Source organism: Gigantopelta aegis, unplaced genomic scaffold, assembly GCF_016097555.1.
Source record: "Gigantopelta aegis isolate Gae_Host unplaced genomic scaffold, Gae_host_genome ctg5365_pilon_pilon:::debris, whole genome shotgun sequence".
Taxonomy (NCBI): Eukaryota; Metazoa; Mollusca; class Gastropoda; order Neomphalida; family Peltospiridae; genus Gigantopelta; species Gigantopelta aegis.
The window spans coordinates 1-21281 of NW_024534370.1; the positions used below are offsets into that span (position 1 = coordinate 1).

The following is a 21281-nucleotide window of genomic DNA, read 5'->3' on the forward strand; positions in this document are numbered from 1 at the left end:
GGCTTAGATCATCTGAATTTGTTATAGATGAATCTATTTTGTAGACTTTTTGTTTCTTCACCGGAGCATGAATGATATATATATTATGTATAGGAAGTTAAGTCAACCACTGGCATGGGAAGCGGGGTTGGGGAGAGGGAAAGGGGCATATTTCCTCACTCTGTAGCAGCAGCAATGTTTTTTTATATATTTATATCTTTGGTGCATTAAACTATTGTTATACAATAGCTAATGTTCCTTAGACATCATTTTCTAGTTCAATCAACCAGTAGAAAGGTGTCAGAAAGCTGTGCTAGAAAAAATGTCTAGTACACGTCCCCTTGACAGTAATCCACCCTTTTCATTGGTTAATCGACCTCATAGTTTAGGAGGTATAGATGGACCACAAATTGTGTTGATTCTATGTTACTTCTTTGGGTATTAAATTTGTTACTATTCTCGCTTCTTTGTTTTCATTTATTATCATCACTTTTTGCCACATCTGGGTGTCTCCCAAACACACACCTTAGACTTGAGCATACATGGGAACATTAATTAATTTAGTTGCTTGATAGTCTGACAGTTTAAAAAAAGAAGGGTGGAAAAACAGTACTAATAACAGTGTAGTTGAAATTTAAAAAACAAATTGGCATAATAATTTTTTCAGCAACAAACATATCTTACTCTTTTTGCCTAACAATCCAGAGAAAGTGCCTCTTCTAAACAATACAACACCGATCACTATCACACAAATCACAACAGAACCAACAGAGCCTCCTGCAATTGAACCAATCAAAGCACTAGGTATTCCTGGTTCATCCAGACCTGCAAGTATATCAAGATATACATCGATTACACAGATATACAATTACGAATAACAACATTTATTAGTCAAACATTCTTCACAAAGATTACAAACCAGTTTTGAAATGAACATACATCATGAAACGATACAATTACAATATAATCAATTTTACTTGAAAATTTGTCACATGTAACACACTTAATAATAATATGCCCTAGAAAAGTGTTTTGTATTTGTTATGAATATGACACGTGAGATAACCAGCCGATAATGTACGTGTTCACTATACCGTTCTGAATATTTATGATAAACACACCAGTGAAAGTGCAATGACTTGATTTGTATAAAATAATTTAATACAAGTGTAACTTGTCTAACTTGTGTTACGGTGTTGTAACTGAAGTATCTCATGTAACAGCTTTGATAAAAAGGGGAAAAGTCCAAAGTGTCACTACATACTTCTAACAATGTGCTCCACAGTTGAGTACTGTTCTTACTAATACTCCTGTTTGTGACTAGTTGATCACTGTATGGGTACCTGAAACATACTATAATTGTGCTTGAAACGTGTCAGATCAGGGCTATAGTATACCTGTGACGGTACATTCTCTTAAATTTGTTTCGCCTGTGGCGATTTTAATTGTGTTTAGAGGGCCGTGTGCAGTTTATTGCCCGTAGCCCAGCTGGGCAACTTGTTACGTAATACTTCGCGCGATCGGACATTCCAATATGCACTTAGTCCAGCTGCGGAGGCCATGTGGCGAGTAGTTACATAATACCTCTGCGAGTGCGGTTTTACAACCGTGATTTGGGCGACCAAGGCGTCAGTGAGTCTGACGATCAGAGAGAAATATACCGACTCTAGAGATGTAGAATATGAGATGATACATGAGGTACCGCCTTGTAACCCCAGGCAAATCCTGATTTATAATAAATAGCTAGAAATTAGAGATATCTAGGAGAACGAATTAGGAAGCTTCCTGGGAACGTTAGTCCGTTTGGACTTTGGTAAATATCATTTCTGCTCTGTGTATAACCTTGATGTGATTGATGTGACTTTAAATATTTTAATACTGTATTATACCAATATTCTTTAGACAGTGTCTTCGGTCATCTGACGAAGTAAATCGTAGACTTTTTGTTCTAACATACGAGTATTTGGTAATATAAAGCTTAGCCAGTCATCCTAGACGACCTGGGTAAACTGTAGGTTATTGTCTTTATTGTGATAAGTATTAATTATGTGTTACAAGGTTACTGAATGAGTAGTTAGGGTTAATTAAAAATTAACCAGTTAGGAATGGTGTTGTAATTCCTTTATTAATTAACTTCTCCTGGAAGCGTTTCTCAATTATCACACGTGTGGGTGTGGTGTAACGGTGAAGTGATTCGCATATTGTGTAACTAGACACCTAGAGATTAACTAATTAAGTGATCAGTTCTGGGTTGTTATTATTGCTGTTATTAATTAACTACTACTGCTGTACATTTGTCAGCGTAGATTAATACAGATTCCAAAGTGTATTGTGTTTTGTTGTGTTTCTAGTGAGCTAACGTGCTATAAATATATATACTTTATATAAGATCGTATCTCTGATCATACCTAGAGACGAGCCATACTAGGGTTTAACAGCCTGTTACAGAGAGATCTAATAGATATACAAGTAGGAGAGTCATTTTGATAATCGTGTTTTATTCAGTTACGGGAATTATAGAATCCCCGTGACAATACCAGTGTGCAATTTTGAGGAGAGTTTGCGAGCACGAGGAGAGTTTGGGAGCACGAGGCTCGCAAAAATCATATAGGACTCTTTAGCTTGGCTAGCATACGAGCCTGTATGGCTCGTAAAAATTATTTGTACAAATTACATTGAAACCACAGTCTTGGATAGCAATCTGTTCCATAGTTTCATGCAAAACATTTAAAGTCTGAACCAAAATGTTAACAACCATGATAAATTGCTCTCCTACATGGCAGAAATCTTGAAAAAACCATTACAATGACACAGATTCCACATACTAGATCATAACCATGTCACCTATATCGACTTCGCTGAGATCGCATAGGGAAAAAAAGCATGTAATTTTGCGCCATCTACTATTTTGCCTTTTTATGGAATATTCTCCAAGACGGATGAAAGAATATGTCTTAATCTAAAAACGTCATAACGTGTTATGATATAAAAGCAAACGTGATGACGTCATATTATTGTTTTTTGGGTTTTTTAAAGATACCACAAGAGAACAATGGTTTTATATTAATTACATCACATACTTTGGAGGCTTTCACCCCTCTTGAAGAGTATTCCATAAAAAAGCAAAATGGCAGACAGCAGAAAACTGCATCTATTTTGCCCTATGGGCTCTCAGCGAAATCGATATTGGTGACATCGTTACAGTCTCATATGTGGAATCTATGTCACTGTGACACATTATTTCTCAATAGGCAAGGGACTGAGGTATTTATATCTGATTTTATTGAAATGTTGCATGTAGTAGCTTTAGCAACACTACAACTGTTGTCTACGAGATTTAATTTAATGATATATAGAAAACCACTGAAAATGTTTACACACACCCCCCAATAATTATACCTTTTGTCGTCACTTTCAGTGTTACAAACTCACTGACATTGTCTTTTGGTCGCTTGTTCTCAGCTGACAGTCTGAGATCATAAACCTGGTTAGCCTTGAGGTTTGTGATGTTTGAAAATACTTTCTTGTTTTGCGGTAAATCTGTAAACTGTTCATTTGTCCATCCAGTCTTCCATTCAGACTCACTCTGCAGTTTGTACTCCAGTATAAATCTTTGTTTGAAATTTCCGCCTGGATAGTTAGGTAACCATGACAATGACACTGTGTCAGACGTTGATTCTCCTTCTTGTATGAACTCTTTTGGTGGAAAAGGAGGACCTGCTGCTGTCAGGTTTACAGAAAACTGAGAACATCCAACACCATTACAGACATTCAGTGTGTAGGTTCCAATGTCTTCCTGTCTGAACCTGCTGATATTGAGAGAGATTCTGTAGCCTGAGTCTTCTACTGTTTTCTTGTGTATGTCCAAAGTAATAGTTTCAGCCTTGATGGCGGTCCAATTATAATTTGTTCTGTTACCTGATTTCGTCCAGTAGATATCAGTATAGTTTGGTTTGGAAAACACAGTTTTCTGTAAAATAGCTGATTTATTAACTTCAACTCCCAAAATATCATCTACCTTAGTCTCCTTGGTAATCTTAGGTGTTCCTTAAAATAAAATAAAAATTTAAACCATGAATAATTAAACTTGTAAATATTTGTAACATTTACATAACCTAATTATTTTTTGGTAATCCAGAACAACATGTAATAGATTATTAAAAAAACACCCTGCAGCAAACAAGACTATTTAACAGACAAAAATGCTAAATTAATAGTCCTGTTTTACAAAGCGATCTTAACGCTAAGATCACCTTAAGTGCATTATACTACCTTGTGCACTTAAGGTGATCAGCTTCCAACTGTCAATCATTTCATTTTGTTTGCACTTATTTTCGTGTTTTATGTTACGCATTCTGCTAATGGGGTGGGTAATGGAAACAAAGGACCAGTTTACACATGATTAATTCCCGCAAATTTCTTACGTTCTTTTTGTCGGAATTGGAAGATAAGTTTGTCCCACTACCCCCCCCCCCCACCCCCCAATCATAGAAGTAAACAGGTTTGAGGATGACGTGTCACCTCATGACATCATATACTTTACAAATAGCAATCTATACTACTCGTTTAACAACTAGATATATATAACCGATACCACATTCACTTGATCCAAAACAAAATATCAATGAACCACTGATGTTAAACTATCAGGGTATGCACTTTACGGTCGCCCAATCAACCATGGCGAGTCAAAATAGTGTCGGGCAAGTCAAAACCTTATTACATGTCACCCACATGGCGACCGTAAATTTCTGCATATTGTATTATGTATCAAAATGCAAATAACTAATGTTTGTAAGAGATCGGAAAGTTATTTTTTATTTATTGTTTTCAACTGGTTTCCTATTAGTATCTGTGCAACCAAACCCATATAGGACATAATAGCGACCAGTCTATCGAACAGTCTAAAACCATTTTGAATGCCTCTGCTGGTTTTGATTACGTATTAAAAAAACCTTGACCACGTAAATGTATTCATAGTTTCAATCGGAACACCTCGGCCATGTCCATCTTTACTTTCCATTTAGTTACAATTGGAACAACTTGTCACATCCCGCTACGCTATGTTTCGCAGAAAGATTTTGTTTACAAGCCTGAGGTTTTCCAAAGTTACATTTTGTTGTTGGAACGTTTTCGTTTCTGACGAAATATACCGAGTCTACTATACCAAACACCCATTTGTCACTGCGAACGATGTCAACATAGATTGCTGTCAGCTTAGTATTTTTTAATTACTCGTCATACGGCCATAAAAGCACCGTATTCATTTGAAGACCGAGCTTTGGTAAAACATCCCAGATGTTTGATTGTGTGGGTCCCGTGACAACATAATAATTATAATTTAATTACTACAGTTTGTAATATAACTAAAACAAGTTCTGATTGCTTCTTTTGTGTAGTTATTATTGTTTGTATGATATGATAACATGTTGTTAAAGTGCAATTTAAATAAGTTCTTTTTTTTAAAACGAAATTCGGTCGCGGACCATTCAAAAGTTATATGGGCGAGTCAGTGTTGCTGGGAGTGGCCCAATTGGCCAGTCAAAAAAAATCCTAAGTGCATACCCTGAACTATACTTTTACTGTCTATTTATTGATATGCAAATCCATTTGGACTCATTTAATGGGTCATATAACAATTAAAATGCAATGCCACAGAATGTGTCCCTCCGTTACTTTTTCAATGTGTCCCTCCGTTACCACAAATTTATTTTTATTAAAAATATAATTAATAAGTGATGTATTTCAGATTTATATTATTGTTTCATACATATATGTTAGCTTGTTTTTTGTTGTACTAGTTCCAATATTGGATGCCTAGCACAGCAGATACAACAAAAAACGTCAAGTCAGTTTTTGTGATGTGCATTTTATGTCACTCCATTACAGAATATTAAAACCTCATTTATGACATTTAAAATAGAATTGCATTAAATATTTTAATGCACCAGTGTAATGGATCCTATTGCCTACAAAAACAATCCGAAAGTAAGTTGTTATGATGACAAAAACTTAATTCGGTATGAACAATTTTATGTGTAAAAGTAGTTAAAATGTTCCTCCCTTACTGCTTGATCTGGCCCTCTTAATTGTAACTTTTGTAAGTTATGGAATTCGCGAATACTGGTTGCAGTTAAATTAAACAGGTTCCACAAATGTGAAACAGGTTTCTATTTAATATATAATAATAATTATAATAACAGACATCAATTCTTTGGAGGCAATATTTAACCTTCTGACTACTGCAGGCGAGATATCTCGCCCGACATACTGTACACTGTATACAGTGCATTCCCCAATTTATATTTCCCGCTGTTTTACACACAACACTCACCAGAAACGTTTAATTAAATATGTTTAGTTTACCAAATTTTGTAATACATTTTCTACGTCGGATTTGGAATACCATATAATAATTATATTTTAAGTTAACATTACTAATGACCATGACTTACTGGCAGCTCACACTGTGTGTGGAGCAGGATCTCGCTCAGAAGATCGAGTATACATGTGTATATACACATGTACCTGCCTATTTTGAAATTCCATGACTTTTCCTCTTTTTTTTTCACAATAAAATGCCATTACCTTTCCAGGACAGTTTTATTTTCCATATTTGTTTCTTGACCATGTGGTCTGAATGATGGAGCAAAATAAAGTTATAATGACAGCTTGGTGCTGACAAAATAATCTACTCACCAAAAGATAAATATTTTGTAAATTTTAATTTCCATACTGTTTCACTCAAAATATTTGCTCCAACACATTGATATATATATCAGCGGGTATTGAAGTCTAACATTTGATAAATGAGTAAATCGCCATGAAAGTCATATACACAAAATGAGACCAGAAAACAAATGTTCATATCTCATAAAATTAAGTTCAGTGAAAACTCCATATCTTGAGGCATTGCGGAAAAAAAAGTCTGGTGACCTACATATAGGACAGGCGAATAGACAGACAGAAAAACAGAGATGAAACCTATTGTCCCCCTCCGGTTGGAACAGTATGGGACTAAAAATACAAGATCAGAATTACAATACCTGAAATGAAAACTTCACTGTTTGCTGTCTGTTGTTTAGTTCCCGATCTGTCTGGAACTCCATTATCAACAGTACAGTAGTACATCCCGCTGTCTTCATATGTAGCACGATTAAATGTCAGTGTGTATTGGTTATTTCCAACAGATCTGCCGGTCACATTCCTGATATTCACACTATTCCAGTAATGGCTGAAAGGTCTGAAGTTCATGTTGCCAGGGCGACCATCAGCAGAGCAGATGATACTTGATGAATTATTTTCAGTTGAATTTAAAGAAAGGAAGGTGACACTAGGAGCATCTGCAAAACACAGGTGAGATAAATGATGAACTCTGATTCTGAAATGAAGATGAAAGGACCCACAAAAATCAACAAAGCTGTTTTATTGTTTCATGCATTGTTCCAGAGGTGGGGAAGATATCTCTCTCCCTTCCTCTGTGTCCCTCTCACACAAACATCCATATCTCTTTGTCTGTGTCTCTCTGTCTGTGTCTGTCTGTCTGTCTGTCTGTCTCTCTCTCTCCCTCCCTCCCTCTGTGTCCCTCTCATATACACACACAAACATCTCTCTCTCTCTGAATCCCTCTCCTTCCCCCCTCTGTGTCTGTGTGTGGGTGTGTGTGTCTATCTCTCTCTCCCCCTCCCTCTCTCTCCCCCCCTCACTCCCCTCTCTCTCTCTCTCTCTCTCTCTCTCTCTCATACACACACAAACATCCCCCAAAATACATGAAACAAAAATACTTATTTTTCTAATCTCTGCAACTGCATGCATACATGTATATGAAACCAACATATCTGGAATAGAATTCTTCAAGTGAAAAACACACCAGGATCCTGCTGGGATTCACAGGAAAATTAAATCAGAGCTGGGATCTGGAATTTCTGGCAGGATTTCAGTGTACAGATATCCTGGGATTTTTACTATTTTGTTTTATTTTCAATATTATATCATGGACTACATAAGGTCACACACACACACACACCACAACTCGACTACATTACGTGTTTTAGAAGCCCTAATATGTCCTGAACATACACAAAACAAATTGGGAATCACTGTATTCAATTGGCACAGTGTTTGAAGGTACTCTAGAAAATGTGATTTTTCATAGACATCAAGCCATAATCAGTACCCTCTAATTTTTTGGGAATTCCAGTCATCATGGTGAGAGAATTTGTAAATTTTAGTCATGGCTTTTATGAACTTCTTTTCAAACAGAGGCTTTCAGACAGACTGACCCATGATTCCATTTATGGCTGATGATCTTAAATGTATTCTCAAAGTGTTGATGAAATGGTTTCTCAAATTGATGTGTTATAAATGAATGACAACACGAATCTTCAATGTTTTGATATTACATAAATAAATAATACTGGTCATTATAATTCAGAAGTGCATGTCAAAAACACAATATGTGGTTTCTAAACAGAGTGCAATATACAAAGCAACACTTTAAAAACTTCAAACATAACATCGCTGTTGCACGATATCAGTATTTAATCATCAAAATGTACCCCTAAAATAAATATTCTCCACTTGTTTTTACTTTAGGTGCACAGTGTTTCATAATGTTATGGAACATAATATGTGAGCATGGACCAGTCTTGAATATATGGGGCTGCATTTACAAAGCCTGTTTTAGACTTACACATAGTTAACTACGTGTATTTATAATGCTTAAACTCCTGCATTCACAAAGCCTGTTTTAGACTTACACATAGTTAACTACGTGTATTTATAATGCTTAAACTCCTGCATTCACAAAGCCTGTTTTAGACTTACACATAGTTAACTACGTGTATTTATAATGCTTAAACTCCTGCATTCACAAAGCCTGTTTTAGACTTACACATAGTTAACTACGTGTATTTATAATGCTTAAACTCCTGCATTCACAAAGCCTGTTTTAGACTTACACATAGTTAACTACGTGTATTTATAATGCTTAAACTCCTGCATTCACAAAGCCTGTTTTAGACTTACACATAGTTAACTACGTGTATTTATAATGCTTAAACTCCTGCATTCACAAAGCCTGTTTTAGACTTACACATAGTTAACTACGTGTATTTATAATGCTTAAACTCCTGCATTCACAAAGTCTGTTTTAGACTTACACATAGTTAACTACAACAATGTACATGTATTTATAATGCTTAAACTCCTGCATTTACAAAGTCTGTTTTAGACTTACACATAGTTAACTACAACAATGTACATGTATTTATAATGCTTAAACTCCTGCATTCACAAAGTCTGTTTTAGACTTACACATAGTTAACTACGTGTATTTATAATGCTTAAACTCCTGCATTTACAAAGTCTGTTTTAGACTTACACATAGTTAACTACGTGTATTTATAATGCTTAAACTCCTGCATTCACAAAGCCTCTTTTAGACTTACACATAGTTAACTACGTGTATTTATAATGCTTAAACTCCTGCATTCACAAAGCCTGTTTTAGACTTACACATAGTTAACTACGTGTATTTATAATGCTTAAACTCCTGCATTCACAAAGCCTGTTTTAGACTTACACATAGTTAACTACGTGTATTTATAATGCTTAAACTCCTGCATTCACAAAGCCTGTTTTAGACTTACACATAGTTAACTACGTGTATTTATAATGCTTAAACTCCTGCATTCACAAAGCCTGTTTTAGACTTACACATAGTTAACTACGTGTATTTATAATGCTTAAACTCCTGCATTCACAAAGCCTGTTTTAGACTTACACATAGTTAACTACGTGTATTTATAATGCTTAAACTCCTGCATTTACAAAGTCTGTTTTAGACTTACACATAGTTAACTACAACAATGTACATGTATTTATAATGCTTAAACTCCTGCATTCACAAAGTCTGTTTTAGACTTACACATAGTTAACTACCTGTATTTATAATGCTTAAACTCCTGCATTTACAAAGTCTGTTTTACACTTACACATAGTTAACTACGTGTATTTATAATGCTTAAACTCCTGCATTTACAAAGTCTGTTTTAGACTTACACATAGTTAACTACGTGTATTTATAATGCTTAAACTCCTGCATTCACAAAGCCTGTTTTAGACTTACACATAGTTAACTACGTGTATTTATAATGCTTAAACTCCTGCATTCACAAAGCCTGTTTTAGACTTACACATAGTTAACTACGTGTATTTATAATGCTTAAACTCCTGCATTCACAAAGCCTGTTTTAGACTTACACATAGTTAACTACGTGTATTTATAATGCTTAAACTCCTGCATTCACAAAGCCTGTTTTAGACTTACACATAGTTAACTACGTGTATTTATAATGCTTAAACTCCTGCATTTACAAAGTCTGTTTTAGACTTACACATAGTTAACTACAACAATGTACATGTATTTATAATGCTTAAACTCCTGCATTCACAAAGTCTGTTTTAGACTTACACATAGTTAACTACGTGTATTTATAATGCTTAAACTCCTGCATTTACAAAGTCTGTTTTAGACTTACACATAGTTAACTACGTGTATTTATAATGCTTAAACTCCTGCATTCACAAAGCCTGTTTTAGACTTACACATAGTTAACTACGTGTATTTATAATGCTTAAACTCCTGCATTCACAAAGCCTGTTTTAGACTTACACATAGTTAACTACGTGTATTTATAATGCTTAAACTCCTGCATTCACAAAGCCTGTTTTAGACTTACACATAGTTAACTACGTGTATTTATAATGCTTAAACTCCTGCATTCACAAAGCCTGTTTTAGACTTACACATAGTTAACTACGTGTATTTATAATGCTTAAACTCCTGCATTCACAAAGCCTGTTTTAGACTTACACATAGTTAACTACGTGTATTTATAATGCTTAAACTCCTGCATTCACAAAGCCTGTTTTAGACTTACACATAGTTAACTACGTGTATTTTAATGCTTAAACTCCTGCATTTACAAAGTCTGTTTTAGACTTACACATAGTTAACTACGTGTATTTATAATGCTTAAACTCCTGCATTCACAAAGCCTGTTTTAGACTTACACATAGTTAACTACGTGTATTTATAATGCTTAAACTCCTGCATTTACAAAGTCTGTTTTAGACTTACACATAGTTAACTACGTGTATTTATAATGCTTAAACTCCTGCATTCACAAAGTCTGTTTTAGACTTACACATAGTTAACTACGTGTATTTATAATGCTTAAACTCCTGCATTCACAAAGCCTGTTTTAGACTTACACATAGTTAACTACGTGTATTTATAATGCTTAAACTCCTGCATTCACAAAGTCTGTTTTAGACTTACACATAGTTAACTACGTGTATTTATAATGCTTAAACTCCTGCATTCACAAAGTCTGTTTTAGACTTACACATAGTTAACTACGTGTATTTATAATGCTTAAACTCCTGCATTCACAAAGTCTGTTTTAGACTTACACATAGTTAACTACAACAATGTACATGTATTTATAATGCTTAAACTCCTGCATTCACAAAGTCTGTTTTAGACTTACACATAGTTAACTACGTGTATTTATAATGCTTAAACTCCTGCATTTACAAAGTCTGTTTTAGACTTACACATAGTTAACTACATGTATTTATAATGCTTAAACTCCTGCATTCACAAAGTCTGTTTTAGACTTACACATACCCTTACGGAAATAACTTATACAAACTTATAAGTGGAATATACTTTACTTATACGCCACTTATAAGTGGCCTATAAGTTACCCATATATTGGTATAAGTGAAGTATCAGTGTGTATAAGTATAAGTGAAAAGAATGGTTAACTGATACATCACTGATACTCCACATATAGTTCACCTGTAAGTGGTTTATCAGTGGTATAAGTGAACTGGAATTAAGACATTTTTTGTTTGTTGCTATAAGTGAAATATAAGTAAACTATTAGTTTGGAGATAGTCCTTTTGCAAAGGAAATGATGTGTTCCAAATGAACGGGGAAAAAACTAAGTCCAAAACATTTTCATGGTTATTTTTTAAAAATTCATAACTTCTCACAGGATTTATCAAATTCATTGGGAACAGTGGCTAAACAACCAAACATACATGTAACAGAATTTGATAGTATTTCCAATAATAATTTTAAAAATTATTAATATTAATATTAATACACATGATGCTATATGATTATAATTATCCCATGCTACCTCCTCACTTAAATAGACCCTCCAGACTCGCCACCTGTCACAATAAATATCTGTAAAATTATAGCTGTAGGGCAGAGGGGGGTGGGGGGGGGGGGTGGAGGTGAGCTCCATTTCAATGTTTATTACAGTATGGATTTATTTTATCTATTAATAGTAATTTACATTTACATATAAAAAAAAGTTAATTAACTTTAAAAAACAAAAAAAAACAAAGACAACAACAATGACATCAGGAATTCAGATAGAACAAGGGATTATTATGAGAGGTGCAAAATCCTGAGATTAATAGCCTTGCCATGGTGCAACTTCAAAAGGACTTAATTCAGATACCACTGTGTGGGTCTCCAGTCAGTAGGAGGAAACTACAGAAAAAAAACAAAATGGCGGCACCTGGACATTTTCTTTGTGCACATGTGTTTTGTTAAGACTATACCTCATGTCCGTGGAACAAGTCTATCATACAGGAAAACTAATTTGGTAAGTATATGACTACATGTAGCACCTATTTTTTAATTTTAACACTTCATGTTTTTCATTTAAAAACCATGCATTACAATCATTGTTGGATTTTCAAATAGACAAAATGGCGGCATTCCTTTGTCTGATAAATTCTCTTCATTTATGTTAATGCATGTGCATAGACATTTCATTTAGTGAATACAACTATAGTTCAAACTATAGTGCTGATTATAGTTATTTTGTCACATAAAGGTTTGGTGTTGTTGTTTACATTTAAATATTATAAGTAATTAGTAGTAATTAATTAAAATATACTTGTGGTTTCCCTCTGTTACCAACAAACATGATTTTTCTTTCTTTTTTTATGTCAAGGCAAATTTTAAAGTTTTTAAATCCATATGATCAATTAATAGCTTGGAAGTATTAATAAGTTATAATTTTTAATAAATATAATTTTGATCATTGTGACTATAATAGACTACAATGGAGGAACATTTGTGCCATTGTACATTAAAACAGTTTATGTGATAAAACCAACTTGAAAAGCATCATATATATATATATATATATATATTTTGATTAAATGAACTAAAATAATTTATGTAATGTTCATCAACTTCTGCAATTCACAAACACTGGAAGTCTTTAGATATCACCTTACAAAGGGATTACATAGCTCCACTAATTGGGGCAATAAAATGTCTATAGGAGAATCATAATGGGAGTTGTCACCTGATCACTTTGTACCTGTCTTATCAAAAGGATGTGTATCTCTACTTCTAGCAGACTGGGAGTAATTAATTTACTTCACACAGTTCTAATTAAAAGCCCAAGGGAAATGGGGGCAGTTGTAATGACTGACATTTTAAACAGTAACATGAAACATATTTGTTAGCTTTTATGTTTGCTTAATACACATATTAATTTTTATAAGCCCAATCATTGCATGTTAATATCATTTACATTAAACTGTTCTAAAGTCAGAATACCTATTGTTTGTTCAGAGAAATAAAGATGCTACAGAGAACACCAAAAGAAAAACCTAGTGTCATCATATTTTTTACAAAATGCAAAATTAAAATGGATGTTTTCATTTATTCACCAGTTATAATATATCTCCAGATGCATACATGTTGTAATGGTTCATGTACTGAACAAATCAGTCTGACTGATGTTTTATTAAAGTTGATCATCGATCCAGCTTTAATATCCTCAACATGTACATACAAATACATGAAACTTATGGAAACATAATCAGTTGAATCAGAGAAATTTATAAACAGTTATTACTTATTTGCATGATTCTTTCTAGTACTTTCCAGAACTTAAGAGTTTAAAAATATATGTATATACATGTATGTATTTTATTTTCTGGTTTCTTCTTAATTAAAATTAAAGTTCAACATTGAATATTTCAAAGTCTGTTTTAATACAAAAATTAACGTTTATTCTAGAGATTTGATTGAATATTTTTTTAAACTATTATTTTTAGAAGTAAAATTGAAAATTTAACTGAAAGTTTGTTTCTTCCTGAAGTTTTGATTCCCCACATCTGAAACTTGGTAGGCTGTGATTCTCTAACTTAGTCTTTAAAAACTAATAGAAAGAACTAAATGTTTACATTAAACAATTGCCAATTACATAGCAGATCTATTCAGACTATATAAAATATTTTTTTCTTTTGCAGAATCCCATCTGAATGTTGGATGACATATATCAAGATGGCAGTGAATAAGACATAACTGAAAAAAAGGGATGTGAGAGAATCCAATCTAACATTTAAAAATAAATATTCATTTATATTATTTATAAAATATTTCTTTGCATATATACTGTTCAGATATACATGTATTAGTGGGTCACTTCGGGAAGAATGAAACACTACTTTGTTAAAGACTATTGTGCTTCAATTTTATGTCTTGCTGACAGTTTACAGATAGGGTGTGGAAGTGCTGTCATACTGTACTGGTGACATAAGAACAATAACTTTTTAAAACAATTATTTGAATTAAATGGGTCATGGGAATTTCTATGGTATTCATGGATTTTGAACCTGTTGTTTCACTCTTCTTTTTTCTTTTCTTTTTTTTTTTCTTGACAAAACATTTGTTACCAGTTGGTAGCTTGACCAAAATTGGTGTCCATTTCTGTGGGTGGAGATAGGGTCAGTCGCATTAATACAGAAATTACCTAAGAATATTGAAATTTGGCCTCCAGGGACAGATTGCTGCCTAATTTCATTTGTTTAATGATGTCACCAGAGCACTGATTAGTTCATCACTGGATGTAAAAAATTAAATTGATAATTAATTCTGACCCATAGTATTCAGAGGAAGCTCTCTACATGTTTCAAAAGCAGCAAGTCATCTTTTATATGATCTTACCTCAGACAGGACAGAACATACCACAACCTTTGATATTCACTTATATTTCACTTATACTTCACTTATACAGCGTTTTTATAAAATATCAGTGAATCACTTATACTTCACTTATACAGCAATGTTTGTAAATATCAGTGAATCACTTATACTTCACTTATACTTCACTTATACAGCAATGTTTGTAAAATATCAGTGAATCACTTATACTTCACCTATACTTTACTTATACAACAGTTTCTGTTAAATATCAGTGAATGACTTATACTTCACTTATAGTGGGTTTTTTTGTAAAATATCAGTGAATCACTTATACTTCACTTATATTTCACTTATACAGCATTTTTTGTAAAATATCAGTGAATCACTTATACTTCACTATACGGCAATGTTTGTAAATATCAGTGAATCACTTATACTTCACCTATACTTTACTTATACAGCAGTTTGTGTTAAATATCAGTGAATCACTTATACTTCACTTATACCTGGTACTTCACTTATAAGTCACTTATATATATCTAACACTTCTGTTAAATATAAGCGAATGACTTACACTTCACTTATATATTTGGTTAACACTTCACTTATAGGTCACATATACTTTGTATAAGTGATACCTCATTTGCATACAAAATCCTAATCGTTTACTTATAAGTCACTTATACTTGAAAAGTATTAACGACTTATACTTCACTTATAAGTGAAAAATATAAGTCATTTCGGTAAGGGTACTGTATATCGCTGACTCCATGCATTAGCCGACCCCCTAGTTTCACCCTCCAAATCGGCTTTAAAATTATAGACCTTGTATATAAGCCGACCCCCCTATATAAAACTAACCAAGTCAGATGTCTGTGTGGTCTACAAAATGACAAAGTACATCTGCTTTCAAACGTCATTTGTCACAGCAAACTTATCCGGAAGCAGTAGCCGATTTCTATTTATAGAAACGGTGTCCGGTTAATTTATTTCTCGTAAAATATAAGTATCAAGATAGCGAAATATACCTAAACAGAAATAATAATAATAATAGTAGTAGTAGTAATAACAATAACCATTTTTTTTTTTTTTTACATACTTTATGTCAGTAAACATTTATAGGTTACATTTTAAAACTTTATGTCCATTTCTAATTCATTTAATGCTAATCGGTCTTTTCATTACTAGTCGGCTATACCCTACCATACTCAACCACCCGTGTCGATTAATCCCAAGCCGACAAACAAAACAAATGAAGCTGGAACAATTAACGTGTTCACCGGTTTAGTAAGCAGTTTTGTAATGACACGTGACCTGCGAAGTTTTCCGAAATTGTTTTGATCAGTCACCATTTATTGTTGTTTAAACAGATAAATATTACTAAATAACTTTTAAACACCAACATTTATTAAAGAAGAACATATAAATACAATTTTAATATCTTTTATTTGTAATAGCTTGTGTTAAAATGCAATATTAAACCTTTATGAAAGCGGAAATGCAGAGCACAATAATGACAATAGATCAAGTCGAGCCGTGACGTCACTATTCTAACTTTACATTTCCAATAAAATGTTGACTCCTTAGATAAGCCGACCCCAGCCTTTGACTTGATAATTTTTGTATCAAAAAGTCGGGTAATACACAACGATATACGGTAGTTAACTACATGTATTTATAATGCTTAAACTCCTGCATTCACAAAGCCTGTTTTAGACTTACACATAGTTAACTACGTGTATTTATAATGCTTAAACTCCTGCATTCACAAAGTCTGTTTTAGACTTACACATAGTTAACTACAACAATGTACATGTATTTATAATGCTTAAACTCCTGCATTTACAAAGCCTGTTTTAGACTTACACATAGTTAACTACATGTATTTATAATGCTTAAACTCCTGCATTTACAAAGCCTGTTTTAGACTTACACATAGTTAACTACATGTGTTTATAATGCTTAAACTCCTGCATTTACAAAGCCTGTTTTAGACTTACACATAGTTAACTACGTGTATTTATAATGCTTAAACTCCTGCATTTACAAAGCCTGTTTTAGACTTACACATAGTTAACTACATGTGTTTATAATGCTTAAACTCCTGCATTTACAAAGCCTGTTTTAGACTTACACATAGTTAACTACATGTGTTTATAATGCTTAAACTCCTGCATTCACAAAGCCTGTTTTAGACTTACACATAGTTAACTACATGTGTTTATAATGCTTAAACTCCTGCATTCACAAAGTCTGTTTTAGACTTACACATAGTTAACTACGTGTGTTTATAATGCTTAAACTCCTGCATTTACAAAGCCTGTTTTAGACTTACACATAGTTAACTACGTGTATTTATAATGCTTAAACTCCTGCATTTACAAAGTCTGTTTTAGACTTACACATAGTTAACTACAACAATGTACATGTTTTATAATGCTTAAACTCCTGCATTTACAAAGCCTGTTTCAGACTTACACATAGTTAACTACAACAATGTACATGTATTTATAATGCTTAAACTCCTGCATTTACAAAGCCTGTTTTAGACTTACACATAGTTAACTACGTGTATTTATAATGCTTAAACTCCTGCATTTACAAAGCCTGTTTTAGACTTACACATAGTTAACTACGTGTATTTATAATGCTTAAACTCCTGCATTTACAAAGTCTGTTTTAGACTTACACATAGTTAACTACGTGTATTTATAATGCTTAAACTCCTGCATTTACAAAGCCTGTTTTAGACTTACACATAGTTAACTACGTGTATTTATAATGCTTAAACTCCTGCATTTACAAAGTCTGTTTTAGACTTACACATAGTTAACTACGTGTATTTATAATGCTTAAACTCCTGCATTCACAAAGCCTGTTTTAGACTTACACATAGTTAACTACGTGTATTTATAATGCTTAAACTCCTGCATTGACAAAGTCTGTTTTAGACTTACACATAGTTAACTACATGCGTTTATAATGCTTAAACTCCTGCATTCACAAAGCCTGTTTTAGACTTACACATAGTTAACTACGTGTATTTATAATGCTTAAACTCCTGCATTTACAAAGCCTGTTTTAGACTTACACATAGTTAACTACATGTGTTTATAATGCTTAAACTCCTGCATTTACAAAGCCTGTTTTAGACTTACACATAGTTAACTACGTGTATTTATAATGCTTAAACTCCTGCATTTACAAAGCCTGTTTTAGACTTACACATAGTTAACTACATGTATTTATAATGCTTAAACTTCTGCATTTACGAAAAACAGACTTCATAAATATGGCTAAATGTAGTAAAAGTTCACATAAAGATATAGGCTACGCATTTGATTTTAGTGTTCATTACACAACTGTTGATTTTTGGCAATGTCCAATTTGATGTCTTTTTTTTGTTTTTGTTTTGTTTTGTTTTAATTTCTTTCATAAACATATTGAGTCGAGTCGGGTAATTCCGTACATGCAAATAAAACATGCTATACATTTTACAACTTTGTGTTTTCATTACCCAGAATAACAATTTTGAAACAGAGCATACTCAAAATATTCAACATTTTACACTTCACAAAAGGGAGATCACTCAGTATTTGTATTGTTCCGGCATACCATCTGTCTGCAGTGTGCTGTACATGAACTTCCATCCAAACATGTACGGAATTATCCGACTCGACTCTACAATTGAATCATGTAATAAATATATCTAACAATGTAATTACAAATATAAAACATTGGGCATATTCATTAGGCGTAGTAAAAAAAATTGTTTGGTTCTGGTTACCCGACCGTCCCTAAATTTTTGGTGCCGACCCTAAACTTTTTTTAACCTTTTCCCCACCCTTTTGTTTTCCACCTGTTTTATTTAATAATCCATTAATATCGATCCTAATTTTCATCGACTCTAAAAACAACAACTGCAGAGAGATGCCACGAGATCTGTCAGTTACCAGAAGACCCGGAACACTTCGCGCAATTTTACTTCCGAAGAGTTCCAAATGAAAAGCTTCCGAGAGCCATTCGGAACTCCTCGTACATTTCCACGAAATATAAGCGTAGCGGAATGTGACGAGGTGTTCCGATTCCTTGAATGTCGTTTCATTTGAAATTGATTTAAATACATGTGTAATATTATTTGATTTGAATGAGCACATTTTGGACATTCTACTCTGTAAATGGAAGACGCCATTGACACCACATGCTCTCGGACGTGTTCTCGTACTCATTCGGAACTACTCGTAACTTGTGAATCCAATCTTCAAAATGTTACGCTAGTTTACTGTTAAAAAGCAGAATGATACAAATTTCCAGTCTATTTTGGTAGGGGAATTCCCTAAAACGTAATCGAACTTCTAGAAATACCGAGTTACGATTCAATGTTAAACATAAGAGTAAACATGAAAATAGCCGATTATGCTGAAAAGATTACTTAAATTAAATATTTAGACATCAACTCTATCAATATTTTGCATTTGTTTGACAAATAACCCCTGTATTTATTATTAAATATGATGATATCCATGGCATTTGAAATGAACTGGTAGTACCCAAAACCTTAAGAAATGACAACTCTTTTCACATTTAATAGCGTCTGCAGTGCTGTAGTTGTGAGGGGGTGTAACCATGTTGTGGATCAGACCTTTAAAAGCAAAAATACAAACCTGTTTTACCTCTTTGTCAACAGTGCAAAGATACTGTGCAGTGTCCTTATGGACGACCAAAAGTGAAACTGTTTTCCTGAAAATAGTTGTTTTCTTTTGATATCTCTGCTATGAGGATAGTTAGTATGGAGATCTTTTTGTTAACTTATTTTGTTAATTTTTATTGACATCTTCGTTGTGTTCATGATGTACATTTTGTTACTGCAATACTGGCAATGAAATAGGCCGGGAAGATCAGTGTTGTTGCTGTAGTTGTGAGGGGGTGTAACCATGTTGTGGATCAGACCTTTGATATTAAAACTTTTTTCCAATGAACAAATTATAGTGTTATTTTGGTGTTATTGTAGTTTATAACCTTACCGTGTAGTATATTAGACTTGGGTGTGGTGTTTACATTAATACCAATTGTGGTTTGACTAGGTTACGACATGGGTTTTTTTATAGAAAATAATTAATGATTCTCATTAGAGTATGTATTGTCAGTTGCCCTGTAACACAAAGAAAGAGCTTTTAATATATTAATCTGCTATACTATTCAGGAAATATTATCTCGAATATGGGGGGGGGGGGGGGGGGGGGGGGGGGGGAAGAAAAAAAGAAGGTTTTCCCTACCTACCTACCCTATTTGTTTTTGGCATGTAACAGGAACCAAACTTTTTTTTTTACTTGGCCTTATAATAAATTCATGTGGAAGAATTTCACACTATTTCCAGCAAAAAATCTAATTATAACTTGATATTTATTGGTAACTTTAGAAAAACTGTACAAAACAGAATTTTCCAAATTGGGAAATGGAATATGAGTCAAAATCTGAAATGGAAAATATCCCCTCTACATGATGAACATGGAATTTCCATATGTGCTTGAAACAAATCATCTATTACTAAATAAAGCATACATTCAATAAGGTGGTATGGAATTCACTGTTACTTACAGTTGACGACAACTTGAAAGTCACTCGAGTTCACCAGGTTTCCATAGCGACCAGCAGAGACTCTTGCTTCACAGGTGTACTGACCATGCTCTTCTCTACTTAGATTTGTTAATCTCAAGCTCCCATCATCCCCCTTGGTCTGTCCTCCAAACATCCAGGTCAGATTGGACGGACTGGGATTGCTGTCTGTGGTACAGGTCAGGGTCAGATCATCACCTTCCTTACGGGAGTCGTGTGTTGATAATGTTATTTGAATTCGGGGGGAATCTAAAATACAAAGTGTCAAAAGGCGTTGTCCAGAAGAGTGGGTAGAACTTTACTGATATCTCTGTGCAGCACAGTATTACTGGTCAGATGTCATACAATGTACTGTTGAGCTACAATGAATGAATGAATGAATGAATGAATGTCTAACAACACCCCAGCACAAATATACACATCGGCTATTGGCGTCATAAAAAGGTAAGCATATGGAAATATTATTTATAAAATTATGTAAAAACACAGTGTAAAGAGCTGTGAGAAAAGTACAATACACTAAAATATCAAGGTAAGTATATTTTAAAATTTGGTATCATCCATTGCCCTGTTTTAGTGAGGTTCCTGTTTCGGTGGTTGCGTCGTTTGTGCACAATAGTACGGACACTTGAATATCTTTTGCATGGGT

At 33.6% G+C, this 21281-nt stretch overlaps 1 protein-coding gene across 1 annotated transcript; it reads right to left on the reverse strand.

Moving 5' to 3' along the window:
- Positions 1-663: 663 nt before the first annotated feature.
- On the reverse strand, positions 664-20881 carry LOC121366341 (Down syndrome cell adhesion molecule homolog; the record flags this gene model as incomplete). Its single annotated transcript, XM_041490826.1, has 4 exons — positions 664-804; positions 3379-4026; positions 7026-7322; positions 20615-20881. Coding segments are annotated over 4 exons (1353 nt in total), but the record flags the coding sequence as incomplete, so codon positions are not given.
- Positions 20882-21281: the final 400 nt, after the last annotated feature.